Here is a 24,900-nt window from a genome sequence, read left to right as displayed (position 1 = left end):
TACTTGGACGAATCAAGACAAAGATAAAATTTCAGAATTGACAGTACTTTCTGTTTAAAAACTTCATAAATAATGAGGATCTGCTTTTCTTTATATAGTAGAAGGAGATAAGGCTTAGGAAAATATTTTTAGAGTAATATGCAAATTCTTTGGAGTGCATCCCAAGTTACTTCAAGTGCATCCCAAATCATAACCAAAAAAGGACTTATCAACAGTCTAAAAAATACTCAGCGAGGCAAGAGTCCACGAATCCGATGGCTTGCACCCTGTCCATTTTTGTTCGGTGCATGTGTGGGAACCTTCTCTTTCTCGACATTTCTAAAATTAGATGAGAGTGCAATCATATATAAAAAGTGAAAAATATTTTTCATTCTCGGTGTGAGACATTTTCCTAATGATCCCAAGTGGCTCACTTCACACCTTTACTTCTCATTCATTTCAACTCTGTTTTTGACGTAAGAATATATCATCTTCTACTACTCGTTACAAGCTTTTCATTTTACTAGTTACCCGACAATCTCATTCAGCTATTTGACTGAAATCTAGTCTAAAAATCGTTGGAAATTTATTGTCAAATTTACAATTTTAGAAATTTGTTTTCTGAAAATTCAGTTCAAACACTAGAACACTCAGTTGCTGTAATGTATAAGACCATGTTTAATAGTGGCCTCTTAAGGCTAAGATCATTTTGTTAAGAAAAACTCTTAACCACCATTAAACGTGGTCTAAGTTTGTAAATCATCAGGTGGTTAAGGACGAGTTTAATGATCTTGTTCATCTGGTTTGGTTTCAAGTAATGTTTTCATAAAGTGCTACTATATCTGACTAAAATATATTATCTAAATAGAGTTCAAAATATCTTATACAGAAAATCTTACAAAAGATCATGTTTACACTTGACATGACACTCTAAAAAAAAAAAGAAACTCACTCCTTCTTCTTCACTCTCGCCTACAAATACGATCGCCCAAAAACCCTAATATTTCTACAACAGAGTGGTTTTGGTGGGCTATGCTTATATCTCCAAGTAAGTCTCAATATCCATCATCTTCTGCTCTTCTTTATCTTTTTTCTCAAGCTATAGCATATTTGTTTGATTCTTAGTAGACTGTGTAAGACTAGGGTAAGAAAGTTGAAATCTTTGGAATCCTCTTTCAGGTTCTTGAATAAAAAGATGGAACTTAGTGGTCATAGAAGAGATAGAATCAGTACTTTACCAGAAGCCATTACTTGCCATATCTTGTCCTTTCTTCCCACTAAAGAAGCTGCTTCTACCTCAGTTCTTTCCAAAACATGGCGATATCTCTTTGCTTATGTTCCTAATCTTGATTTGGACGACTCTGTTTATCTGAATCCTAGGAATAAGCATGACATTTCGACAAGTTTTATGGATTTTGTGGATAGAGTGTTGGCATTGCAAGGAAATTCTCCTCTGCATAAGTTCTCTTTAAAGGTCAGAGACCGTGTTGATCCAGTTCGTGTCATTCCTTGGATACACAATGTTTTGGAACGCTGTGTATTTGATCTTGATCTACATCTGGCTTTCGAATCGGAGTTTCTGCTTCCTTCAGAGGTCTACATGAGCAAGACACTGGTTAGGCTGAAGTTATATTTTGGGTTGTTGTTTCCCACTTTTGATGATGAAGATGTTTATCTCCCAAAGCTTAAGACACTTCATCTTGAGTGTGTCCATTTTGAAAAGCATGGTATTGGGCTGACCAAGCTTCTCTCTGGTTGTCACATGCTTGAGGAGTTAGTTCTGAATGATATATCTTGGTTCATTTGGGATTTCGCCTCGGTGTCTGTCCCAACTCTTAAGAGACTAACGTTTCGATGGGAAGAGCGGGATGAGTTTCCAAAGAGTGTGTCTTTAGATACTCCTAATATTGTCTACTTGAAGTTTACTGACACTGTTGCAGGAACGTATCCAAAAGTTAATATCGATTCGCTTGTTGAAGCCCATATCGATCTTCGCTTGTTGAAGCCGTTATTGATAAATTACCATGAGGGTTATGGGGAAAATGATATGGTTGGTAATGCAACAGATTTTATTAAGCGGTTGTGCAATGTGAAGACTCTTTATCTATCTGCCAACACTCTTCAGGTTTGTTCCCATCTTTCTTCTAGTCTTTTTAAAATTTATGGTACTTGAAAACAAACAACCTGTAATCTTTTTAACAATGCTTACGAATTTGAGTTAGTGGTTGCAATTTAGTGATGTTGTCATGATTTTGTTTCAGGTTCTTACATACAGCTGCGGTGCAATTCCGCTATTCAACAACCTGACTCAGTTAACCATCGAGAGTAACCCCATAGTAGGATGGCAGTCATTGCCGGGCTTGCTCAGGAATTCTCCAAAACTTGAAACTCTTATCTTCGAAGTACGGAACAAAACCTTTGAATAGCATTTGTTGTCTCGTTTTTCAATGTTTGAGAATATTTTCACTATGTTTCAGGGCCTCATCCACAAAGCCACGGATGGATGTGGAGATGTGTGCTTGTGCAAACCTCGTGAGGAGATTCTCAGTTGCTTATCAGCAAGTCCGGTGAAGGTTATAAAGATACGGGGATTTGGTGGATTGAGTGAAAGAACGGAGAAGCAGATCAAGTATTTCTTGGAGACAATGCCGAATCTTGAAAAGATGATTTTCTACTACAACCCACCAAGTTTTCGAAATCTTAGTCGAGTTGCAGGCGGACTTAAGAGGCTATTTTCCGAAGTAACTTCATCCAAGTGCGCTCTCCGACTAATTTGGTCACAGCCTTCTCCACCTCCTTATCTCAGAGATAATTAACAAAGTTTGGGAGTACCCTTGCTTGTAGTAACTAAAGTCACCTTCTCTTGTTTCTGCGTACTTTTGTTATAAAGACATGTGCTATTTAGGCTTTGTCCTTTTTGACTCACAATGTTAGCTTCATCTCTTGTTTCATTTCGTTTGTTGTGTGAACTGATCCTGTCGGAGTATCCTAGCTTCTAATCGCTAAAATGATCACAATGTTATCTTTAGTTTTTTGTTTGTTGAGTAACTTTGTTGTGTAAACTGATCTTGTAGGAGTAATTGGTCATATACTCGAGAGTCAAGATAATGCAACTTAGATCAATCATTGTGAAATCTCTCAAAAACAAATTTTTGTTCTGTGAATTCACTATCTTAATAGGAGATTTTGTGTCCTTAGTTTTAATGTTCAAGGTGGAACACATACTCCGTCAAGCGTTGCAGCTTCGATGAATCCACCTTCTGCTCTCTTTTAACAGCTTGTTTCTTCACAGTTACCATTTGAGAAGTTGCATCCACTGTCCATCCCTTCTCTACAACATCTGTGTGTATCCAGCAGAAAAAAAAACAAAAACAATTATATTGTTAATTCTGATTCCGCAACATATATGGTTGTATACGCCTACAAAAACACTAAGCTAGGCCATTGCCACAAACTCTTCAAGATTCTTCAAAAGTAGACGTTTCCAGATATCTTTTTGTGATTAGTTTCAATACAAGAATGAATCCAGTAGAAGTCGGAGAATTAATGTGGGATAAGATGGTTAATCTCTTGAAAGCAAAGGAAATTGCAGAAAGAAGCTTACAAGTTGTGGCATCATCCTCTGTCATCCCCAGGAAAAGTGCCAATTCAGGAATGGTAATCGTGGAGTAGGCAGACAACAAAAGCTGAAACATCCTTTTTGTGTAAAGATCTGCAACAAATCCCACGCATAAATAACATTAGGGGATTATGGAAAAGATCAACCAATGGGAAGAGGCAATTAAGAGTCAGGTTAAACAATTGATAAAAATGCTATAAAAGCTGTGCTGCCTAGAAAAGGATGCACAATAAGGAACAACTAGAACAGGATGGTGCTAGTTTGATCAAAGAAGCAGCTACCTCTTAATCAAAAACTGATAAGGTACATACTTAGGCAATATTATTATTCAAATTCATGTTCCATAAGTTCAATGCCAAGATACAAGTGGCTTTGGTGCATGACACAAATCCTGAAGTAAGACCTTAAAAGTTAACATAACAACACAGCAATTACATCTCAATGTCCAGATCACAGCTAGAAACCTAGTGCATGACACAAATCCTAAAGTAAGGCCTCAGAAGTTAACATAACAACACAGCTATTAAATCCCAATATGCAGACCAAAGCTCGAAACATAGAGAGGAATATGAAGTTAAAAAAATTTAACTTTACATGCTTATATGGTAATAAGCAGGCAAGAAGCTTAGTTCAAGAATAACCTGAGAATGCAGCAACCAGATCTTTAGCCTCTTGACTCCAATCATAACCATGGATTGCTCCATGTACACCTGCGTAGTCATGTGTCCACAGCTTCTGACCAATCTTCCAAGCTGCAACAACTTCAGGCTTCTTCTCCTTGATAGATGAAGGTATTGTCTTCCATAAGAAACGAGCGCTATCACTGCAGTTAGTTCCAAACAAGCACAACAAACATCAAATACAATTCCAACTCCAATTCCAACTCCAAAACGGTCATATATTCAACATACAACATACAACAATCTGTTAAAAAATCTGTTAAAAGGAGCGTCTACAACTATTAACTTGTGTCGAAGTTTCTCATCTCAGTGGATACGAAGAAGACAATGCAAAAAGAAGAACTTACGACCCTAGACAGATCTTCTAGGATACAAATTGTTATCTTCAAAGCAAACACACCGATCCTGAAGCCCTAAAATCCACAAGAATTCAAAGAAACGTTCTCTAACTTCATCAGAGAACTAATTACATTCAAAGAAGAAGAATTAACTCACCAATCGTCGACGTAGAAGTAACCCAGAAGATGAATTGCGTAAGGCCAGTCATCATGAAACGCAGTTCCTTTGCTAGCAACCTATAAATTACAACATCAAACTATTAAAACTTCACAAAACCCTAGTGAACATCATCAGAAACAACAATAGCGAAGAGAAATTTGTGACCTGAAGCATCAAATTATCACAAACATCGGCGATTTTATCAAAGGATTTTTCAGCTAGAGCTTCCTTAACAGATGAGAGATCCATGGCTGGGTTTCGATTGCACTGCTCTCGAAGCTTTGGCGAAGATGACGATCCTTCTTTCTAAAACACTCTTAGGGGAAAAAAATAAATTCTCTCAGATTCATTCACACAAGTTTTATAAACCTCCTCAACACGGTTTACTTTAACCGATCATAACCAAATTTAAACCGTACTAAAAATGGGCCGAGCCCAATAAAGCTCTTGTGGTGTTGATCCACTAAGCCAAAAGTTTCGCGCCAAACAGGTATGTTCCCGCGAAAACAACTCTCTCTTCTCTCTCTCTCTCTGACTCTGTAGCTGCTTTTGGCGTTAGCTCTTCCATGGCGGAATCATCAGATTACACCTTAGCGAAGAGAATGCGATTTTCTTCTTCTTCTTCAGTTCGAGATGCGACATCTAAGAACCTTATGGCAAGCAGATTACGGAATCACAGCAACCGCTCCACCGTTCGATTTGAATCAGCTCTGTCTCACATCGGAAACAAATTTCTCACGGATCATGCGTCGCCTCTCAGCGATAAAATTGTTACCAAACATCCTCGAGCGTGTCATCGTGTCACGGTGAGGAATCTGTGTCTCAGGCGCGTATCATCCCAAAGTTCGAGCCCTAGCGATTGGGACTGTCTCATGAAAGGGCAAAATCAAACGAAGGAGCTAAATGTGGAATCTCCTTGCGATACTCCGAATTCGAACGGTAATTTCTGTTTTTTAAGCTCTTTTTTTCGTCTAAGCAGACTCAAAATTCTCAATAGTTTAGGATGTGTTTAGAGACGATCTGATTCCACAATGGTTTTTAATGGTGAAACAGTTGCGGGAATAGGAATCAGTGATATAGAAGTAGGGGAATGTTCACAAACGACGCCACCGGATTCAGATAAGTTCACTAGTGTAGCTGGTTCTATCCGCCAAGACATTGATGGATTCTCTGTGAAAAAGGTTGGTACCAAGCTCAGCAGCAAACTTGTATGTGTTCTGGATAGGTTTATAAGCAAAGGATATGTTTAAACTGCAATGTTGGCTTTTCACTGGTTGCTTATTCACTGTGATAGATTCGTCATCCGGAAAAGATTTTCAAGAACCTTGGTTCTGTGAGCTATAGGAGACTGCTTCCTTACTTGAAGGAAACTGCTGATGATACTAGAGATGCTGCTGATGCAAAAGATCCAACCGGGACTGTTTTGCTATCTCCCAATAGCTTTGTTAAACCATCAGCACAAAAATTAGATGGAAACATTAGTCCTTTGGAGAAGATGACTTCATCTAGTGCCACCAAACCTCCTGTATGATCTTTCAGTCTTGTTGCGTTGAATGTTTTGATTTCGTCCGGCTGGTTTGGTTCTTCCATCTGTCTTTTAACATTTTCCCTGTTTTTGACATGAAGCAGTTGTGCTCCAAGCGTAGGCTATTTAAAGTGCCAGGTTCTGTGAATTACAAAAGAATGCTTTCATATCTCAGAGATAGCTCAGAGGATAATCCTGGTAAGTCTCTTTATATTCATGTTCTGCGCATGGTATTTTTGATGTCAGTAATAGTTGTCACATTGGTACAGTTAGTCCTTACTGTCTTCTGTGGCTAGGTGAATTGTATATAGTGTATCTGTGTGTAGATGGTAGACTTAGGAAATGATTGTTCTTTGTCTTTAATTGTTCTTCTAGGGACGGCTGAAACCAGTAAACATATAGATCCTCAGAAGAATATTGAAACAAATGCTCCAGCCACTGAGAATAAAGGGGCAGCAAATGAAGCTAAAGATTTGAATACATGCTCTAACAATGTTGAGGCGTCACTTTCTGATCCGGAGTACGAACAGGAAACTCAAACTTTTGTTAGCCAGTTTAGCTGTTAGTGTTATTTAGTGAAGCTGTATATAGCTTAAAGCGTGTTTGACTTGTTTACGCCTAGAGCTTGTTCATCTAGGAAGGAACTTGTAGGTCAAAGAATTAAAACGGCTCCTAGATCATATGAACCTAACAATTTATCTCCAAAGCACAAACCTTAGAGGTAACTAGCATCTAAGCATTAGACTTGTTGATTGTTGTGTCTCCACAGTTGTCTTGTTGTTCAACATTAGTAGTCTCTTTCTTTGTTTTTTCTCAAGCATATCAAACTGTTGTTGTTATCTGATCCACAGTAATCTTGCCTTATTAGAGTTTAGAACTGTGACAGTTCCTGTGAAAGGAACACTAGTCATGACTAATTATGGATTCAGATGCTTATATTTTGAAAGTAGCTGATAAGAGCTTTATTTGAACTTGAGAATGTACAATGGAATAACAGATAAAGAAACCAATCTAAGAATTGCAATCAAACAAGTAGAGAATCATGGAGGGAATCACATCAAACATCAGACTCTGGACCTCTTGCATTCTGGAGGGAATCCACGAGGGAACCTTTTGAGGTCAGAGCAATAATTATAGATCATGAAGTACTTCTGAACCCATCTGAGTCTCCTCCTGCCATAAGCATTGAGCTCGTTCGCTACTTGCAATTTACCATCACCAAAAGAACTCTTGAATTTAGGGTCGCATCCAGAAGAGACGGTGCAAGCCGCAGCCTTGAATCCTCTGTAGTAAGCTGTAAAAGGAGCCTTGGACCAGTCAGTCTTGACCAACCCACCTCTAGTGGCCCAGTCATCTGCATTCCACAGGCTCGAGTAGATCCTCATGGGTTGGCTCTTTGGGAAAGGAACACCTAGCTTCTCTGCATTGTTGAACACTCTAATGGGTAAATTGTCCACCAAGAATCTGCATTGACAAGAACAAAGTTAAGACAAGATCTTCATTTTCAATTAGCGTTGAAGCAGAGGGAGAGGTCAAAAGAGCTTTACATGATGTGTTGGGGTCTCCAGACAATGGAGTAAGTGTGAAAGTTCTTGGTTGGATCGAACCAGAGATAAAACTGTTGCTCTCTGTTTCCTTTCCCTAGAGCAAAGACATTGGTGTGAAGAACATAAGGCTTCCCTGTCTCGTTCCCAAGAAACTCAAAGTCTATCTCATCATGTGCTGCCCCTTGTGACGACAACTGCAAAAAGTTTCATACAAATTTTTACCAAAGATCAGTCTCTTCATGTTTTAGTAACATTTTGAGTAAAATGCGAGTTTAAGAACGTTACGTAGTAAGCAGTAACGGTGCCTGCAGAGTTCCCAGCGACGAGTTTGAGCTGCATGTCGATCCGTCCGAACAAATACTCTTTCTTGGATTTGAAACCCGACCCGGAAACCCGGTCTAGTGACAAAGACAACATATTTCCACCGTTAAAGATTTTACCCCTGTGGTCACCCCACGTAAGGTCAAACTCATCAAAGAAGTTGCCTGAGTAAGCCGAACCGACCATTGTCACCAACAGAACAGTCGCCACTAAAGTGGTGAGGCTTGAGTTTCGACCCATTTGAGTCAGTTTGAGTGTTACAAATGAAAGGTGTTTAACAAAATTTGAAAACTAAAGAAGATGAGAGCTGTTTATGTTTTGGTGTGAGATGGGTTTAAGAAGGGGATAGCTGTATTTATATATATAGCTTGAGAAGCCTTGGGAATGAGAAGCTAACCTTAACTACAGCTGTTTTTTAAAATCTTGAAAATTTCATATACTCCATTTTTATTTGCATTATTGAGAAGCCCCATCATTGGTATACATATATTTGCTTTATTCTCTCATGAGGCTTATTTTGATAATATGAGTGAAAAAAAGAAAAGAGAAAATAATGATAAAGCTGTCCAAAAGAAAGAGAACAAAAGAAGTGTGTGAGAGAGTGTACACTACACTCAGTTGAGAGCTGTTGCCAGCTCTTCTGCTTCACCCATCATCATCATACCTCGAGCCTCCTTACCTTTTTTTTGAGGTTCTTCTTATAATAGAATTCTAATCTACTACATTGAAAGAATAAATTAGTTCAAACTCATTAAAATATTTTTCAGATTGAGGATAGAAAGTTGATAAACATAATAGAATCCATCATTCACCATGTATATATTATGCATTTCATCATTTTATTAGAGATTGTTTATTTTTTTTGTGTATGTATATAATAATTTAGTAACAAAGGCAGGACAAAAGTTTATGGAGAATTATAAAGGATTAAGAATCATTACGATTGGTAGAACTACTTCCCCATGCCTTTCAAATACTATATCATAGTTTATATATATTTCTTTATCTTTTTATATAGGTGAAAAAAATTAACGAGTAATTCTTACGACCAATATGGTGGTTTTTAAAGTGATTTTGCAATGATTGAATTAGTTTAACTATCTTAAATATATAGTACTAAAAATAAGGTAACCCATCTAACAAAGTAACAATAAAATGTTCTCTCCTGTTCTTGTATGACACCAATGTATGATTTTGTTTCTAGTCTTGGAAATGAGAATTTATGTAGCCAAAAAAAGAGGAAAGAATAGGAATGGTGAGTGACAAGCTGGCATGGAGATGGCCACTCTCTTTCTTCTTCTTCTTCTGTAGACTTTGTGTTATCTCTTGTCTCTCAGATTTGTCACTTGCCTCGTACCTCCTTCACGTGTGGTGTGACTGTGACCTAACGGAACTCATCGATCTCTATCTGTTCCAGCCGGCATGGCATGGCATTCCCATCCCCATGCAAATGACTATATTCCACTTTCCAATTACTCATTTGTTTGGGATAACATAGTATTGTTTAGGGTTGTATAGAAGTTTAGTGTCTTCTGTTATGATTTTGTACGTTTACCTAATAAGAACAACACATAAAGTGAGTTTGGCACTGCCTTAATTAATCAAACATTTCTATCTACTTTTTCTTTTTCTTTACTAATGTTTTACACTATTGTGTAGACATGTAGTTATATAGATTTTTCAAGTCTAACATAAAAATAAAACATTAATACTACACGCATTAAAACTGAAACCCTTTGATCTAGATTTTGAGAGGCCATTGGATACATTGTAGGTTGGTTTCGAAAATGTTTTTAAGTATTAACTAGAGCAATTTAATATTCCATTCATGATCGGTGGGTTTTTTTTTGTTTGAATGTGTGGCCATTTAAAGAGGCAACACATTTAGGTTTTCAAGTATGGCTCCTGACTAGTAAATGATGAATAGAGATAGTTGGCAAAATCAATAAAAACAAAGAGGTATGGATAAGGCGGTGGTCCAACCAAAACCTCAAGAGTCATCATAACAAGTTAAAGTTATTAAACTAAGGAGTTCATTGTCCTGTCTTACAAAACTCGAAATTGTATTCAGATTCATCGAATTCGGAAATTGACACACGTATCCTTATATTATATGTATACATAGAGATTCATGATTACAACAAATACTAAAACAATGGATTGAATCGAAAGAAAGCATCTTATGATTATTGGATTACCAAACACTAATTTTATAAAAGACAATCAAGTGATGTATAATGAAGAAATAGCCCTATGCCTCATCTTTTGTTCTTGGTTTAGCAAGGCCAAAACCTACTGCACTGTATTTTTTTTTACTTGGGCGCTTATGTTATGTGAAGAGTCATTTGAAACTGAACACATCTAAGAAGGCAAAATTCTGATACAAGGACTGACTTCGATTAATCAGACTGGCTTTCGTTTAGCTTTGGAATTTTCTTGTACTCGTACGAGTTTATGTCCACCTTCTCTTGCATAGCCTGCGGAATACAACAGCCCAGTCAAGATTTTAGTGTTTCATCAATGCTTTTTTTGCAGTCTACGCGTTAGTTAAATCATGATACCTTGAGCTCTTCTTCGATGGATGTGTTTTTAGGTTTATAAGCATCAACAGGTCCTGTTCTCGAAAGGGCCTTTCTTGTCTCTATAATCTCCCATTCTTGGTCATCTTTTACCTTTGCGATATCCTTACTGAACTAACCAAATAAAACATATTCTACACAGATTGAAAAATCCTAAACAGATATATTGATATTATATCCCCTAGAACATTTCACTTATATATTCAAAAGCTAAGTTTAAATCAAGAAAGAACTGACCTGCCTTGAAGGAGTTGGCCAAGTCCGAGTGCTCCAAATACTGTGAGAGATATCATCGGAATTCCATATCTTACAAATGGGTGTCTTCTTCCCCACCTTTTAAACGACGCTGATGGCTGCTTGGGAGTAGCGGTAGCAGTAGCAGCAGAACCGGAAGGAGAAGACTTTTGAGTTTTCTGATTGGTTTCAATTGTTGTCATCTTTGTATAAATCACAAAGCAAATGACTGCAAGGAGAAAAATCAACAGTTGAAACCTAACCACAAAACCCAAGACTAGCAGCTACTACATGTAACCAGTAATTTCACATCTTTCTGACTGAATCATGCAAATTTGTTAAATTTTGTGTTACAGAACATAGATTGAGAGGAATCCATTAACCATGCCAATCACCCAAAATTTGCATAAATTCAAAGTTTTTAAATGACCTGCACAGTGCACACTAGTGTGAGATGACAAAGAATCCATAAAAATCAACAATTTTTCGTTTCCTCGTATGAAAGATCCCTTAAATCCTAGAAATTTTCAATCGGTTCCTCAGATGAAAGAGCCCTAAAACCATAGTTATCAGTACCATTCAAGGTACAACACACCGACTCATTCACCGTATTGTTGTTCTGAGTTTAATCAATACTAACCTGGAGCTGCGTGATGGCCGGACTCAGAAGTAGCTCACGAGGTCGAAGCCGAACGAAATTAGACAGCGAGATTGAGAAGAAGAAGACGGCGATGGAGACGCCGGAAAAGAGATACGACTGTGTTTTTAGACTTTCTCTTCAGGAACCTGTGTAATACGGCGTCGTTTCATAATTATCAATTAAAGTATTAAACATTTAAATTATTAATTCTCCCGATTATAATGGGCTCAGCCCAGTAACATCTATTTTTGGGTTTATGGTGAAAACCAGAAGAAAACGACGACGTTTGCTTTTCTCATAGGGCACTTGAGTTTTGCTGATGATCTAGCCATAGGGAAGTATCTAAAGTTAACAGTTTGTTGGTCCTCTTGTGGTAAATAAAACAATTTCTTGGTTCTGGGATTGTACGTTGGAACATGTATGATCAACACACCATTTTTTAGAAGTATTTGAGTTACATACAGTACAATGACCAAGCCGATGGTTTGGGACATCGGGTTGTGTAAGAAGAACAGTGGAAGTACCAAAAAGAAGTGAATGTCTGAGTGTAGATGGAATTTAACCAAATAATGACTGATTGATACAATGAGTGGTTTACATTATAATACCTCAACTGCTGTTTTACATGAACTGTTTCAGGAACTCTGTAGCAACGAGTCTTCCTCTTGTGTTCACTGATTCCTTCAAGTCCCTTATTTCTTTCTCTATATCCTGCATTTTCCATGGTAAAATATTACTCACACTTTCAAGTTTTCGATCTGATTAAGAGGAGAATACAATGTTGGAGGACATCATCAGAGTAACTAATCTCTTTCGACTCTTTTCGAAACACTTCTAACTATAGGCGGATATATTGACTGTGGTTAGGTCAACTAGTCAGAATAATACTTCTCAAATTAGTACTGTGAGAAACACAACGATGTAAGTCTACTCCTTACATATTTTGATCGTTAGGATGCTACTATTGCATGCAACCAGGGTCATAGAATAAACAAGATTTGGTTTAGAGAAAGACTTGCCTCCATAAACTGAATAATGAAATCGATAAGCTTCTGTTTCTGCATCTCTTCACAGTGGTAGTTTGTTATAAGAAAGCTAATGTCATAGCCCTGCTCAAGACCAACAAAGAAGAAACCAGTAGAAGGGGATCAGGGAATAGTCAGTAAATAATCTTAAGCCAAGGCATGCATTTCCACACGGTGAGATGATTCATGGTTCATAAATCGGGGGGAAAAAGAAAGGATTGTGGCATGAATTTAATTGTCAAAAGAATTCATAAGTGTCCATCTTAAGCCTATAAACTATAAAGTGTCCGTCTAGAATGCAAAAATGAAGGAAAAGTTTTGTATACTACCAATTAATGATGCATTCACCAGAATAATTAGAACTTGTTCAGAAGAGAAAATGCATTACAACTGCCAGATAAACATAGTAGCACAGAGATGTAGGTAAGTGTTGAATCAGGAATAAAGTCTACCTGCACTGGCTTCCTCCGCAGTACTTGAAAAGCTTCTGCCCTCATGGATAAAAATCTAAGGAACTTTTTGGTTAGTATGTTTTCAAGTTCATCCGCTTGTTTGACCTGCAAATTAATGATAACAAATATTCGTGACAGCAGGACAAGACAGATGTTTAAGTAATGACTCATCAAGACATTATATCAGGAGAAAAAAACTAAAGGAAACAGTAAGTAGCAGGAAGACAACACGAAGCCTTTGTTGATCAGTGTATCACAAGGGGCACTTCTTGTAAGTGATCGAGGGAAAAGCTAAGGTAAGATTAATAACCACCTTGAGGCTTATCCGGAGTGAATTTATAGATGTTTCTATTAAACACTTTTCAGCCTCATTACGGCATATTAAAACCTGCAAGTTGCAAAAAACTTAGCAGTCAACTACAAAACTTAGGTAGGATAAAAGTGCAATATCAATGCAAAACTGGGAGGGAAACAAATAAACTTCTTACAGGATTTAGTAAAAGTTCTGGGCTCGTCCTACAAGAAAACAAAAACATGGTGATATTAAGATTCTACTACTTGAAATGAAAAATAGCAAAAGAGCATTCCATTCTCACATGCATCTTCTTGTGACAAGCTTACATACTTTAGTTCAACCTCTGGTTTATTATGCCTTTCAACTTCTTGACACGGAAAGTTCTGCAAGTAGAGAAATATAGAATCTTTCAGGAATATATACCATGTAAAACTGAATTTTACATCATGCATAGGTTTCTACATTTGACACCAAATATTGCGACACAAAATGTCAAAAGTCAAAGTGAATGATAGCACATTATCCCTAATCGACAACTAAAAGACTAATACGTGAGAGTAACACACCATCGGTGGAACATAGATGAGGGACTACACAAACATGAAGCTTTTATTTCCTTAAGCATAATAAACCATAAAGATGGAGACTTTGCAGCCTGTGTCATGATATCTTGAACCAAAATAGTTTGTACCTGTAAGCACATGGCTGCCTCGAGTGTATTTTTAATGCATGCTAGATAAAGCCGCAATGAGTTTGCCTGGAACATCAAAGAATCAATATTAGCAAATTTAAAACAATTTCTGCAGCAAATTAGTATGCGTTAGACGTTGATTAGAAGAATTTTGAATAAATACAATATTTGTCAAGTATGAAAAGAATAAACATTAATGCAGAAGAGTAACAATTCATTTCAAATAGAGGATGAGAATAACAGTCCAAGTTCTTACCATGTCTTAGAAATGCTGTTATTCTACTCAAGACTTGCACCAAAATTAGGATTTTGTCTTTCTTTTCAACGAATCGTTGTTGTGCGCTGAAAAATTCATCCAAACATAGAAAAAGAAAGCATCTTTAGTATCATACAATTTAGGTCACACACTTTTTATACTAAAACATGAACAAGAAAGCAACTTTAGGATCATAAGTCAACAAAATGCTTAACCTGATATAAGAAGAGAGCAAAACAACAAGAATCAAGCAGCAACAAGAATCCACTAATATAGGCGAAGTTTGTACAAGAATCCAGTTTGAGATCGACACAAAACGAAACACGGGCAAGTAGCAAACTAAATCAAGATTGCATCAATGAAAAGTTCCAAAAAGTAGACTAAACTTAAGCATAATTGAATACACTCATTAAGGTGGAGGATAAGCTTTAACGGAGGCTCGTTAGTTTGGAAATTGAGAGACCCAAATCACAAATCTACTGAAAGTCTGAAACTTTTGGAAAAGTGAGAAAGGGGACACAGTCACAAACAAAGCATAGGAATTGGAGAAAGCATCTACTGAATCAAACGCCCTAAAACCATAAACTTGAATACCTTGGACGGCTTGGAGAATCTTGAGATAAGAGAGATCGTGAGGAGATTTTTTTAGAGATCGAAGAAAAGAATTGAAACAACCAACAAACATATCATCAAACCGACCGGAGGAGAAATGAGCGAAATCATTCTTCTTTTGCATCGTTCCAAAATGTCGTCATAACCGAACCGGTCTACCCTTTCCGACCGGGTCTGGGTTTACTAATATACTAATTTATTTAAAGTCATTTAATTATTAAAACAAAACAAAAATTATTAATCTTTTTAAAATAAAAAAACGCTTTTATAAACTTGAAGTTTATATAAAACACGGTCAATAAACCAAATGTATTGTTGTAACTCTTATTGGAAAACTTAAAAATCAACAAAACCTAAGTTTATATGGCTTATAATTAACCAAAAACAGAAACAAATATATAAAATATAGTATAATGTTTTACTTTAGTAATATTAGATTGGTTAGGTTTGAGAGAATGTTATATTTGATGAATTTTCTATGTTTAGTAAAAAAACATTTCTTGTTTTATAGAATTTTTTAATAAATATATTTTAGTTAATTACTGAGTATCTGTAATTTTTAGTGGAGTTTTAGTTTCATTTTCAACTCTAAATCATAATTAGATGACCAAAGAGGCAAGACAGCTAGCCTAGAAAGCACATTACCTTAAATAAAAATAAAAGTTAACTGTAAAAATAAAAGATTTTTGTAAATCTTGGTTGAATATTTTGGCTATTATCTAATATTTTTTTTAAGATTATTCTAGCAAATCTCCTTTTTAATTAAATGAGCAATACTTGACCCGAACCCGAACTTAAAGACCAGATCCGGTCATCATCATCCATCCAATCAAATTGAGTCTCTCGCGTTATGACCTCCCAGTGATCAGCCGCGACTCCTAACTCCTAATCTCTCACGGCTCTCCTCCTCTGACCCCAGAATTCTCAGTTTCCATCACCAAACTCCCACAATTCGATCCCGGATCTGATCCCAATGGCGGATATGGCGTACGTGGATCCAGAAGGTATGGATGGAGTTCGTATGACTTGGAATTTTTGGCCTCGCACTAAGGTTGAAGCTAGCAAGTGCGTGATTCCACTAGCCGCTTCAATTTCTCCGATCCGTCGTCATCCCGATATCCTTAATCTCGATTATGCTCCTCTCCAATGCCGTACCTGTAGCGCTGTTCTCAACTGCTTCGCTCGTGTTGATTTCATCGCCAAGATCTGGATCTGCCCTTTTTGTTACCAGAGGAATACTTTCCCGACTCATTACCATAGTATCTCTGAGACTAATCTCCCTGGTGAGCTTTATCAACACTACACTACTGTTGAATACACGATACCGCCGTCTCTTGCTGGTGTTGGTGGTCAATTCGATCCGAGAACTGGTGCTCCTGTTCCCCCTCAGGTGCCTCCGCCTGTGTTTGTGTTTGTTCTTGATACGTGTATGATCGAGGAAGAGTTGGGATATGCCAAATCTGCGCTTAAGCAGGCGATCGGGTTGCTTCCGGAGAATGCTTTGGTGGGGTTTGTGTCGTTTGGTACTCAGGCTCATGTACATGAATTGGGGTTCTCTGAGATGTCTAAAGTTTTTGTCTTTAAAGGCAACAAAGAGGTTTCCAAGGAACAAATTTTGGATCAGTTGGGGCTTGGGTCTTCCTCGAGGAGAGCTCCCACTTCTGGGTTTCCCAAAGGAGCGCAAAACGGATTCCAGAGTTCTGGAGTTAACAGATTCCTGCTGCCGGCTTCGGAGTGTGAATACACACTGGACTTGGTGGGTTATGGTTTCGGTTTGGATATATTTACGCCTATGTTTGTTTTCATTTAACTCATGTAGATTGTCAAATTTCATCGAATTCTGCTGATTCTAAATGATTCATCAATTGTAACATGGATTTCAACACTGCTGTGGCTGATTTTTGGTATGCAGCTTTTGGATGAGCTCCAAACAGACCAGTGGCCTGTTCAGCCAGGTCATCGTCCCCAAAGATGCACAGGTGTGGCATTGAGTGTAGCTGCAGGATTGCTTGGAGCTTGCTTGCCTGGAACTGGGGCTAGAATTGTAGCTTTGGTTGGAGGTCCATGTACAGAGGGCCCTGGAACGGTTTGTGCTTGTTGATTCCTCGGGTGATGGCACTGTCAAGTTTCATTTATCCATATTTGTTATTGTCTGAATCATATTTTGTTTTTCTTTTCAGATTGTCTCAAAGGATTTGTCAGATCCTGTGCGCTCCCACAAAGATCTAGATAAAGATGCTGCTCCTTATTATAAAAAAGCAATCAAGTTTTATGATAGTATTGCAAAGCAGCTGGTCGCTCAGGGTCATGTGTTAGACCTTTTCGCTTCTGCACTTGATCAGGTATTAATGTGTCATGACTCATGATTATACTTTGCTTGATGCCCAAATACTGCTTACTTTCAGGTATAATGTGTAGTTTTTTGCAACTCTTGGTTTCTCTATTTTGTCTGTGTCACTGTGACAGTTAAGCTAAAACGAAAGCCATCATCCCTCATTAACTCCCTGAAAGTGATGTTTTATGTGTCATTATTTTGAATATGCATTCCGAGTTAGCAAATTGTTAGGCGATCTGTACTCGAGCTATTTTACTAATTTGTGATCACCAGTTTCTATTCTTTTTCTTCTGATTAATTTTATTGATGTTATTGGCTGTGCACGAAAGAAACCCATTTATAGATATAACTTTTACATACATTTTATAAACTTGAATGGCAATCTATGTTATTGTTTGAGAACATCCCTATTATCTAGAAATCAGAAATGTTACCTTTATTTCTCTAGATAAAATGTTTGCCAGAGCCATATCAGAAACCCTTTTTTTTCTTTTCATTTTGATGTCCTTTGCTTTATGAAAGACTGATTATATTTTCTTCTTAACTTTAGTGTTGATAGGGCTTCGCTTGTGTCACTATCATTTTTCATCACATGATTAGATACCTAACTATAATTATCTCTGCTGTTGCATTTTGGGTATAGTTAGGTTGGGGTTGCTGAAATGAAAGTTGCAGTTGAAAGTACCGGTGGTCTTGTTGTTCTATCTGAAAGTTTTGGCCATTCTGTATTTAAAGATTCCTTCAAGCGGGTGTTTGAAGATGGCGAGCACTCTCTTGGTCTCTGCTTCAAGTATGTTTCTGTTCTGCTTCTTTGTCAATACTTTGCTACTATATCTTCTGTTGAGTTGGTGGTTCAAGATAAATAATAATTGGCAATTAAGATCCTTTCTCGTGGAGCATATGCATAATATGGCTTCTATGCTAAGACTGTATATTTTGCATCCTTTAGTCCAAACTAACTTTGGAAATTTCATTTTCAGTGGCACGCTGGAGATCAATTGTTCCAAAGACATCAAAATTCAAGGAATAATTGGACCTTGCTCTTCATTAGAAAAGGTTATACCTCGAGTACTTAAGACTCCATTTTCTTTCAAGATGTCTTTTTTTTTTTGTGTATGTTTTTGTTTGGTGAATGAATAAAGCTGCCTGCTATAATTGATTTTAATTTATTTTCATTTGGTGCCTTGCAGAAAGGTCCCAATGTTGCTGACACAGTCATTGGAGAGGGGAATACCAGTGCTTGGAAGTTGTGTGGCCTTGATAAGAGTACCTGCTTGACTGTATTCTTTGATCTATCTTCAACCGGGTCAAATGCTCCTGGAGCTGTAAATCCTCAGTTGTATTTGCAGTTTGTCACAAGGTATTCTGCACCTTTTATTTGTCACTTTCTTCCTTCGCTATATTTGTGTTAAACCTTTTCTGCATTAAGTTATTACTTTCTCTTTAGAAATATTGGATTTACTGTTGTTGAATCAATTGCAGTTACCAAAGCCCCAAAGGTCAAAATTTACTCCGGGTTACAACTGTATCCAGACGGTGGGTAGATACTGCTGTGAGTACAGAGGTTCGTCATAGTCTTGTTTTAAACTTACTTTACTCTAAATATCTAATGTTATACTCAGTTGGCTTTAATGTAATCTACAAGCTCTTTTGTGGTAGCACTGTTTAGTTTTTTTGGTAGCATTGTTCATGTTAGGATTAGAACCTATATATCTGCTAGTAAATTTTATTATTTGCCATCATTCTGTGTAGTTAGTAAACGTTATTTATTGTGAATATAGTTAGCTTTTTGGCTTTCAATGGGACTTCACATTCTTATTTCTTTGGAAATGGTTGGTTAGGATAAACATGGATTCTTTAGATACCGCTACAGTTTAACGTACTCTGATTCCTAATGCTTTATGATTCTTAATCCTTATCACGTGAATCTCTGAATTATGGTGTTGGTTGCATGAATTTTTCATTTCACCAGCTTGTTAGCCATTTTCTTTTAGATTTCAATATCGTCACCGAATCAATAATAATTGTGCTTAAGGTTAATGTATTATGCCGTTTAAATATCTAAAAGCTTTCTGGCAAGCATTCTTACAACTGTTGCTGTATACATTCTCAGGAACTTGTGCAAGGCTTTGATCAAGAAACTGCTGCTGTGGTTATGGCAAGATTAACTTCCTTAAAAATGGAAACAGAGGTACCTTACATCATTTTCTTGTTGCTTACAATATGTGGATTAATTTGACCGTGACTTTCTTTTATCCTGTTGGGGTAAGGGAATTAAGTCAATATTGCTTTTGGTCAGTTAAATTATGGGGGTTTTTTTTTTTTCCCTCGCCAAATTTATTTACCAGGGGTTCAGGATCTTTTGTCAAATGTTCATCTATATGTCCAAAGGAAGTAAAACTTTATTTTTCACACAACCGAACTTCATATATAAAACAAAATAACTGAGGTGGCTTACATTTGTTCCTTCAGAAAATGTTGAAGACTTTTTCCTTGTAGCATATTTATTGAGGATGTATTGTGGCTGTATGATATGCAGCTTTCATCTCTATATACAAAATTTTATAGTCTGTGTGAGGCTGAATGCTGATAGTCTAACTAATAGTTGCTACGCACTCCTTCTTATTGAAGTACTATGTCCAGTGTTGACTGCTTGTATTTTTGTGTTAGTGTTGCTCATGTATATCGTGTATAATATATTACCTCAGGAGGGATTTGATGCTACTCGATGGCTAGATCGGACTCTCATTCGTCTCTGTTCAAAATTTGGTGAATATAGAAAGGATGATCCAACCTCGTTCACGCTGAATACGTATTTTTCATTGTTCCCTCAGTTCATGTTCAACCTGCGACGGTCGCAGTTTGTTCAGGTAGACTACTATTTTTAGATTTCATCACCAGATGCCTTTATCAAATTGGTCTACATAGTTGAATCATGTTTCTAATATTTTGCGGTGTTGGAATGGTTTCAGGTCTTTAACAATAGTCCTGATGAAACTGCATACTTCCGTATGTTGCTAAACCGGGAGAATATATCAAATGCAACTGTCATGATCCAACCATCACTGACGTCATATACATTTAATGCACCACCTCAGCCAGCTTTGCTGGATGTGGCTTCCATTGCAGCCGACAGAATTCTTCTATTAGATGCATATTTTAGTGTTGTTGTCTTCCATGGAATGACTATAGCACAATGGCGAACCATGGGTTATCATGATCAGCCTGAACACGAGGTAATGCACGCTTTGAACCAGTAGTCTTTTTATTTACTAAAGCATTTCTTACACCTGTGTAGCTATCAAATGATATGATCCTTTTGAGTTCTGTTGTTAAAATGACACCGGGGTTAGGGTAGAAATCCAAATTGAGACATTAGTCTAGGAATAAATACTCTTAAGAGCTGGTTCCATTTAAATAAGCTGGGCTGCGGTGACAAGGTCAATTTTCTATTCATGGTGTCTCATTTTGTGACATCTTTATCCTGAAACTCCAATGTCTCGTGTCAGGCCTTTGCTCAGTTATTGCAAGCTCCTCAAGAGGATTCCCAGATGTTAGTACAGGAGCGTTTCCCAGCCCCAAGATTAGTTGTGTGTGATCAACATGGGTCGCAGGTTAGCATTGGCATATGTTTCTATATTTATTTAGTCAGCTCGATTTTGATGATCTTTTCATCTGTGTTATGGTTTTTATCACCTTATCCTTAAATTTAAACACTCTGTAAATACTGCAGGCAAGGTTTTTATTGGCTAAGCTGAATCCATCAGCGACTTACAACAATGCAAACGAGATGTCAGCTGGGTCAGACATAATCTTTACTGATGATGTGAGCCTGCAAGTCTTTTTTGAGCATCTTTCGAAACTGGCCGTGCAATCCTGAGGAAAAAGTAGTCACAGTCCTGTACCATTTTAGAGCTCTTTTTCATTTTGGTCTCTCATTAATACATCTTGGAAGGTACTCGCATGGTTGAAGTCTTTTGCATTGGATTTGTCTGGATTATAAAGATTTCCTGTTTGCATTTCTTATCTTGTCATCGGATGATATCTTGTATGATCAATTATATGGTTTTGGGTCAATGGCTTTATCAATAAAGCCACCAAATTGTTGAATAAACAACAAAGAAAAATATTTAGCTTTATCAATAAAGCCACCAAATTGTTGAAATATATCTAAATATTTGTAGAAAACCGCTCCGAATCCGGTTAGTTACTAACCGTACCGAACTAAATTTTTTGTAAATTATCGAATGGGATCTATAGGTCTTATACCGGTTTATCCGAAACCCGAATGGGTAGAACCGAAACCCGATTGGGTAACCGATTGTCCAGGACTAAGTATAAGTTTTATTTTTTCAAAATACCACCAAAATACATTGTTTTTCAAAAATACCACAAAAGTAATTTTAAAACATCATCAATCTGATGCTAGAACACGAATTAAATTAAATCTTAATTTTATTATGTTGTTAAAAAATTATATTTAGTTACATGTAAATGATGTTTTTATTTAGAAAAATATAAACTTATAGGAATGGATACGAGACAGGAACATATAATTCGAAAACAAATATTTGTATTTCGCTTCGCTTTGAAATGACGTCATATTACTCAACTTTGATGTTCCGACATTGCCACGGTGTCGGTTGACTCATCGATTTTGATGATTCTTTTCATCTGTGTTATGGTTTTTATAACCTTATCCTTAAATTTAAACACTCTGTAAATACTGCATGCAAGGTTTTTATTGGCTAAGCTGAATCCATCAGCGACTTACAACAATACAAAAGAGATGTCACGTCCAGGGATAGTACCTTTCGTACAAATGAAGGAGTACTCGGACTGGGTGGTGTGTGGATCGAATGACGACACGTGAGCTATGGAAATAACTCACGATACGGTCGGCTTAAAGATTAACGAAACCCGGTTCGAGAATCTTCAAAGATTTTCGATCTCTAACCTTTACGGCTCGAGAAAACGAAGAGAGACGCGAGAAAAGGAAACATTTTTGGTAGTTTATTCAAACGTGTCTTTTACAATCGAGAGACTTGCCATTAAATAGACAAGTGATCAAGAAAGTGGGCTTAAAGTTGCCCTAGACACGTGGGTCTTTAAGCTCCACACAAAGGAAAAGCAAGAAAGCGCGTTTTCTAACGGCTCTCTCGGTAAAAAGTAAAAGGATCGAGAAATTCTCGATAAAAAGGTAAAAGGATCGAGAAATTCTCGGTAAAAAGTGGAACGACCGAGAATTCTTCGAGAAAATAGAAACAGATCGATAAGGATCGATGGAGAAGGCTTTATTGAAGATGGATGCCTTCTTGGAGATAGGATCTTCACTTCCTCGGCTCCGGAGCTTGTCTACTAAAGTTTCCTAGTCGTGAGTCGAGTGGGATCGAAGTGGAGGTGCATTAGACTTGCTGCCTCGTTAAAACCCCTTCGGTAAACCCATTGGGACAAACCCGAAGTTGGGAAAAAGAGTCTTCGGGATGCCTTCACTCGGACGTGGAGGTGAAGGCACTCGAGCTAAGCTTTCCCAAAGCTTGTCTTGATCGAAGGTTCCTCGGTGGTGATGCGTTCCACGAACCTTCAGTGAGAATGGTTGAAGCTCGGCTTGTCGAAAGGTTGATCGTTGAAGAAGATCATGAGATGACCTCGCCTTGCTCGTCTTGATGATCCTTGTTGATGTCTTGAAGTGTTGATGTTGAATCGTTGTCGTCGGGATGATCGCTTGTTGAAGACTTTGCCGGAACGGTTGATAGATGCGGCCGGCCGGATGGTGCTCTCGGACGGACGGACGGCGGTTTTGGTGACTCGATGTCCGGGGACGCATCAAATACGCATGAAATTTTAGAAGTAACAATCAAAGTAAAATCATACAATATTGACAAACTCAATAAAAATAAAATAAATATAACTTAAAATTAAAAAATTTTAACCCCACGATAAAGTGCAGGTTAAAAGAAGTTCAAAATAAAAAATAAAAAAAGTTTTTCAAAAGATATGTACAATAGAAATGAAGTCAGCCAAAAACTAAAAAAACACTAAAATAAAATATAAATATATAAAATCGAACCACACTTCTTAGGATTAAAAATAATAAATAAGAAAATAATACAAATATTAGGCGTGGCCAGGCCAAGAGAAAGAAGAACTGAAAGACCAGAGTTGGATAAAAGGCCGAACAAGTAGCGAAAGGCCCAAAGAAGCCCACAATTCTAAATAAATGATGACGTCAGTAGAGAGAGTGGAGAGAGTGATCTCCAAGTTTCTATATTTGCCTGATCATTTAAGTTTCTAGAGAGAGAGCTAAACCCCATTTTGAGTAAAGAAAACCCCATTGCCATTGCAGAGTACGGAAGCTTTTTTCGAGAGAGCAGATCTAGGGCAAGCGATGTCAAATATGGAGATGGAGAAGAGGGAGCTGACTTTGTACAACACGAGGACTCAACAGAAGGAAGTTGTAAAGCCCATCAACCCCGGCAAGATCCGGATGTATCTCTGTGGGATTTCTGCTTACGGTCTCAGCCATCTTGGCCACGCTCGTGCTGCCGTCTCCTTTGACGTCCTATACAGGTCTGGTCTTGAACAAGCTTCATAGTTCGATTTTGTGGTAGCACTGTTGCTGAACTTAAGTTCGTTAGGTCGCCTGAGTTAAAATTGGAGGTTTCTGTCTTTCTTTCTTTTCTTTTCTTGCATCAAATTGGAGGTTTCTGTCTAGTATACAACATTTGATACTGTGTTAGTGTATCGTTAGACTCTCTACTACCATTTGATAACACCGAACCAAGCTGGATAACTAGATCTGTGAGTGACTTTTCTTTTTGAGCTGGCTATTTATTTATCTGCTTCTTCTGTCGTTTATGCAGATACTTAAAGCATTTGGGTTATGAAGTTACTTATGTCCGGAATTTTACAGATGTTGATGACAAGGTATGGCATTTTCTTTGTCCTGTAACCTTTTCAATCTTATATATGAGAGTCCTACTTCTTTCTTTTCTGCCCTCTTTGGTTATGATTAGGTTCACAACATTCTCTTTTTGGCTTGTACAGGTAATCAACAGAGCTAAAGAGTGTGGGGAGAACCCCTTAGATCTCAGTAGTCGCTTTTGCGATGAGTATCTTGTTGATATGGGTGCTCTTCAGTGCCTCCTTCCCACCCACCAGCCTCGTGTCAGTGACCATATGGAGCACATAATCAAGATGATTGAAACGGTATGCATTGGGAAACCTCACATTTTTATTCTTTGCTCTTACTTGTTAGATCCGCTATATGGTGATGCTACTGTAGCTCTCACTAACCTCTATGCTTCCTTGTTGGTTACAGATCATTGCCAAAGATTGTGGGTATGAAGTGCGCGGTGACGTGTTCTTCTCTGTTGATAAGTCACCAAATTACGGTCAAGTGCTGGACCATACTCGAGCTGGTGAGCGTGTCGCTGCTGATCCAAGGAAGCGCAATCCTGCTGACTTTGCACTATGGAAGGTTTGTCTCAGAATCTAATCCTCTCTTTTTTTCCTCCTTTTGTTGAAGTACTTGTCTAGCTCTGACCCTTGAGCTGAGGCTTTTGAATTTTATGCTGATATTTGCATATCATACATGCAGGCTGCAAAACCC

General features: G+C 37.6%; 8 protein-coding genes across 12 annotated transcripts; 4 read left to right on the top strand and 4 right to left on the bottom strand.

The window, feature by feature from the left end:
• Positions 1-986: 986 nt before the first annotated feature.
• LOC17878533 (F-box/LRR-repeat protein At4g14103) lies at positions 987-3,021 on the top strand. The gene is made up of 4 exons (XM_006282533.2): positions 987-1,027; positions 1,159-2,104; positions 2,241-2,381; positions 2,457-3,021. The coding sequence occupies exons 2-4, from the start codon at positions 1,175-1,177 to the stop codon at positions 2,793-2,795; spliced, it is 1,410 nt and encodes a 469-aa protein (XP_006282595.1). The 5' UTR covers positions 987-1,027; positions 1,159-1,174; the 3' UTR covers positions 2,796-3,021.
• Positions 3,022-3,078: 57 nt separating this feature from the next.
• On the bottom strand, positions 3,079-5,105 carry LOC17878568 (COP9 signalosome complex subunit 8). Its single transcript, XM_006284500.2, has 5 exons — positions 4,942-5,105; positions 4,774-4,853; positions 4,240-4,421; positions 3,584-3,691; positions 3,079-3,319 (listed from the first exon to the last, which is right to left on the bottom strand). Exons 1-5 carry the CDS (start codon positions 5,023-5,025, stop codon positions 3,180-3,182), a joined length of 594 nt encoding a protein of 197 aa, XP_006284562.1. The 5' UTR covers positions 5,026-5,105; the 3' UTR covers positions 3,079-3,179.
• Positions 5,106-5,328: 223 nt separating this feature from the next.
• LOC17880348 lies at positions 5,329-7,151 on the top strand. Of its 2 annotated transcripts, none has more exons than XM_023779354.1 (5): positions 5,329-5,715; positions 5,830-5,957; positions 6,071-6,301; positions 6,406-6,499; positions 6,677-7,151. In XM_023779354.1, the coding sequence occupies exons 1-5, from the start codon at positions 5,343-5,345 to the stop codon at positions 6,865-6,867; spliced, it is 1,017 nt and encodes a 338-aa protein (XP_023635122.1). In that variant the 5' UTR covers positions 5,329-5,342; the 3' UTR covers positions 6,868-7,151. The 2 variants fall into 2 exon arrangements, with proteins under 2 accessions (XP_023635122.1, XP_023635121.1); XM_023779353.1 differs by having other exon boundaries at positions 6,403-6,499.
• Positions 7,152-7,237: 86 nt separating this feature from the next.
• Positions 7,238-8,642, bottom strand: LOC17879947 (xyloglucan endotransglucosylase/hydrolase protein 15). Its single transcript, XM_006284180.2, has 3 exons — positions 8,134-8,642; positions 7,849-8,042; positions 7,238-7,765 (listed from the first exon to the last, which is right to left on the bottom strand). The coding sequence occupies exons 1-3, from the start codon at positions 8,407-8,409 to the stop codon at positions 7,366-7,368; spliced, it is 870 nt and encodes a 289-aa protein (XP_006284242.1). The 5' UTR covers positions 8,410-8,642; the 3' UTR covers positions 7,238-7,365.
• Positions 8,643-10,250: 1,608 nt separating this feature from the next.
• On the bottom strand, positions 10,251-11,734 carry LOC17878777. Its single transcript, XM_023779149.1, has 4 exons — positions 11,623-11,734; positions 10,986-11,211; positions 10,731-10,857; positions 10,251-10,646 (listed from the first exon to the last, which is right to left on the bottom strand). The coding sequence occupies exons 2-4, from the start codon at positions 11,183-11,185 to the stop codon at positions 10,569-10,571; spliced, it is 405 nt and encodes a 134-aa protein (XP_023634917.1). The 5' UTR covers positions 11,186-11,211; positions 11,623-11,734; the 3' UTR covers positions 10,251-10,568.
• Positions 11,735-12,041: 307 nt separating this feature from the next.
• Positions 12,042-15,055, bottom strand: LOC17878424 (actin-related protein 2/3 complex subunit 4). 3 transcript variants are annotated; one of them, XM_023779013.1, is made up of 9 exons: positions 14,936-15,055; positions 14,342-14,427; positions 14,086-14,151; positions 13,725-13,777; positions 13,588-13,615; positions 13,413-13,487; positions 13,100-13,204; positions 12,638-12,731; positions 12,042-12,333 (listed from the first exon to the last, which is right to left on the bottom strand). In XM_023779013.1, exons 2-9 carry the CDS (start codon positions 14,342-14,344, stop codon positions 12,077-12,079), a joined length of 681 nt encoding a protein of 226 aa, XP_023634781.1. In that variant the 5' UTR covers positions 14,345-14,427; positions 14,936-15,055; the 3' UTR covers positions 12,042-12,076. The 3 variants fall into 3 exon arrangements, with proteins under 3 accessions (XP_023634781.1, XP_023634779.1, XP_023634780.1); XM_023779011.1 differs by having other exon boundaries at positions 12,642-12,731; positions 14,936-15,044; XM_023779012.1 differs by lacking the exon at positions 14,936-15,055 and adding an exon at positions 14,557-14,662 and having other exon boundaries at positions 12,642-12,731.
• Positions 15,056-15,799: 744 nt separating this feature from the next.
• LOC17879739 (protein transport protein SEC23) lies at positions 15,800-21,365 on the top strand. 2 transcript variants are annotated; one of them, XM_006283094.2, is made up of 12 exons: positions 15,804-16,709; positions 16,866-17,039; positions 17,134-17,295; positions 17,936-18,078; positions 18,269-18,344; positions 18,479-18,648; positions 18,771-18,852; positions 19,402-19,479; positions 19,997-20,158; positions 20,261-20,524; positions 20,798-20,902; positions 21,022-21,365. In XM_006283094.2, the coding sequence occupies exons 1-12, from the start codon at positions 15,927-15,929 to the stop codon at positions 21,166-21,168; spliced, it is 2,346 nt and encodes a 781-aa protein (XP_006283156.1). In that variant the 5' UTR covers positions 15,804-15,926; the 3' UTR covers positions 21,169-21,365. The 2 variants fall into 2 exon arrangements, with proteins under 2 accessions (XP_023634054.1, XP_006283156.1); XM_023778286.1 differs by lacking the exons at positions 20,798-20,902; positions 21,022-21,365 and having other exon boundaries at positions 15,800-16,709; positions 19,997-20,159; positions 20,380-20,438.
• A 2,320-nt stretch (positions 21,366-23,685) lies between these two features.
• On the top strand, positions 23,686-24,786 carry LOC17880018 (cysteine--tRNA ligase 2, cytoplasmic). The gene is made up of 4 exons (XM_006286268.2): positions 23,686-23,858; positions 24,152-24,215; positions 24,336-24,497; positions 24,610-24,786. The coding sequence occupies exons 1-4, from the start codon at positions 23,686-23,688 to the stop codon at positions 24,784-24,786; spliced, it is 576 nt and encodes a 191-aa protein (XP_006286330.2).
• The last annotated feature ends 114 nt before the right edge of the window (positions 24,787-24,900 follow it).

The sequence above is a fragment of the Capsella rubella genome, unplaced genomic scaffold, assembly GCF_000375325.1.
Source record: "Capsella rubella cultivar Monte Gargano unplaced genomic scaffold, Caprub1_0 scaffold_7, whole genome shotgun sequence".
Classification (NCBI taxonomy): Eukaryota; Viridiplantae; Streptophyta; class Magnoliopsida; order Brassicales; family Brassicaceae; genus Capsella; species Capsella rubella.
The sequence above is the reverse complement of the archived record's forward strand: the minus strand, read 5'-3'. Positions and strand labels throughout refer to the sequence as shown.

Bases quoted from the DNA above. Each gene is read 5' to 3' on its own strand.
- LOC17878533 (XM_006282533.2), top strand. From the start codon at position 1,175: ATGGAACTTAGTGGTCATAGAAGAGATAGAATCAGTACTTTACCAGAA. The intron at 2,105-2,240 runs GTTTGTTCCCAT...ATTTTGTTTCAG, and splicing joins TATCTGCCAACACTCTTCAG to GTTCTTACATACAGCTGCGG. The intron at 2,382-2,456 runs GTACGGAACAAA...ACTATGTTTCAG, and splicing joins TTGAAACTCTTATCTTCGAA to GGCCTCATCCACAAAGCCAC.
- LOC17878568 (XM_006284500.2), bottom strand. From the start codon at position 5,025: ATGGATCTCTCATCTGTTAAGGAAGCTCTAGCTGAAAAATCCTTTGAT. The intron at 4,854-4,941 runs GTCACAAATTTC...TGTAATTTATAG, and splicing joins GTGATAATTTGATGCTTCAG to GTTGCTAGCAAAGGAACTGC. The intron at 4,422-4,773 runs GTGAGTTAATTC...AACTAACTGCAG, and splicing joins TACTTCTACGTCGACGATTG to TGATAGCGCTCGTTTCTTAT.
- LOC17880348 (XM_023779353.1), top strand. From the start codon at position 5,343: ATGGCGGAATCATCAGATTACACCTTAGCGAAGAGAATGCGATTTTCT. The intron at 6,302-6,402 runs GTATGATCTTTC...TTTGACATGAAG, and splicing joins CTAGTGCCACCAAACCTCCT to CAGTTGTGCTCCAAGCGTAG. The intron at 6,500-6,676 runs GTAAGTCTCTTT...TTGTTCTTCTAG, and splicing joins TAGCTCAGAGGATAATCCTG to GGACGGCTGAAACCAGTAAA.
- LOC17879947 (XM_006284180.2), bottom strand. From the start codon at position 8,409: ATGGGTCGAAACTCAAGCCTCACCACTTTAGTGGCGACTGTTCTGTTG. The intron at 8,043-8,133 runs GTAACGTTCTTA...AACTTTTTGCAG, and splicing joins GCACCGTTACTGCTTACTAC to TTGTCGTCACAAGGGGCAGC. The intron at 7,766-7,848 runs GTAAAGCTCTTT...TTGTCAATGCAG, and splicing joins TGGAGACCCCAACACATCAT to ATTCTTGGTGGACAATTTAC.
- LOC17878777 (XM_023779149.1), bottom strand. From the start codon at position 11,185: ATGACAACAATTGAAACCAATCAGAAAACTCAAAAGTCTTCTCCTTCC. The intron at 10,858-10,985 runs GTCAGTTCTTTC...TGGTTAGTTCAG, and splicing joins GGCCAACTCCTTCAAGGCAG to TAAGGATATCGCAAAGGTAA. The intron at 10,647-10,730 runs GTATCATGATTT...TGTATTCCGCAG, and splicing joins CCATCGAAGAAGAGCTCAAG to GCTATGCAAGAGAAGGTGGA.
- LOC17878424 (XM_023779013.1), bottom strand. The intron at 13,488-13,587 runs GTAAGAAGTTTA...TGCAACTTGCAG, and splicing joins CAGAACTTTTACTAAATCCT to GTTTTAATATGCCGTAATGA. The intron at 12,334-12,637 runs GTCTTTCTCTAA...TGGAAAATGCAG, and splicing joins TATTCAGTTTATGGAGGCAA to GATATAGAGAAAGAAATAAG.
- LOC17879739 (XM_006283094.2), top strand. From the start codon at position 15,927: ATGGCGGATATGGCGTACGTGGATCCAGAAGGTATGGATGGAGTTCGT. The intron at 17,040-17,133 runs GTTTGTGCTTGT...TTTTCTTTTCAG, and splicing joins GTACAGAGGGCCCTGGAACG to ATTGTCTCAAAGGATTTGTC. The intron at 18,649-18,770 runs GTATTCTGCACC...AATCAATTGCAG, and splicing joins TATTTGCAGTTTGTCACAAG to TTACCAAAGCCCCAAAGGTC.
- LOC17880018 (XM_006286268.2), top strand. From the start codon at position 23,686: ATGGAGATGGAGAAGAGGGAGCTGACTTTGTACAACACGAGGACTCAA. The intron at 24,216-24,335 runs GTATGGCATTTT...TGGCTTGTACAG, and splicing joins TTACAGATGTTGATGACAAG to GTAATCAACAGAGCTAAAGA. The intron at 24,498-24,609 runs GTATGCATTGGG...TGTTGGTTACAG, and splicing joins TAATCAAGATGATTGAAACG to ATCATTGCCAAAGATTGTGG.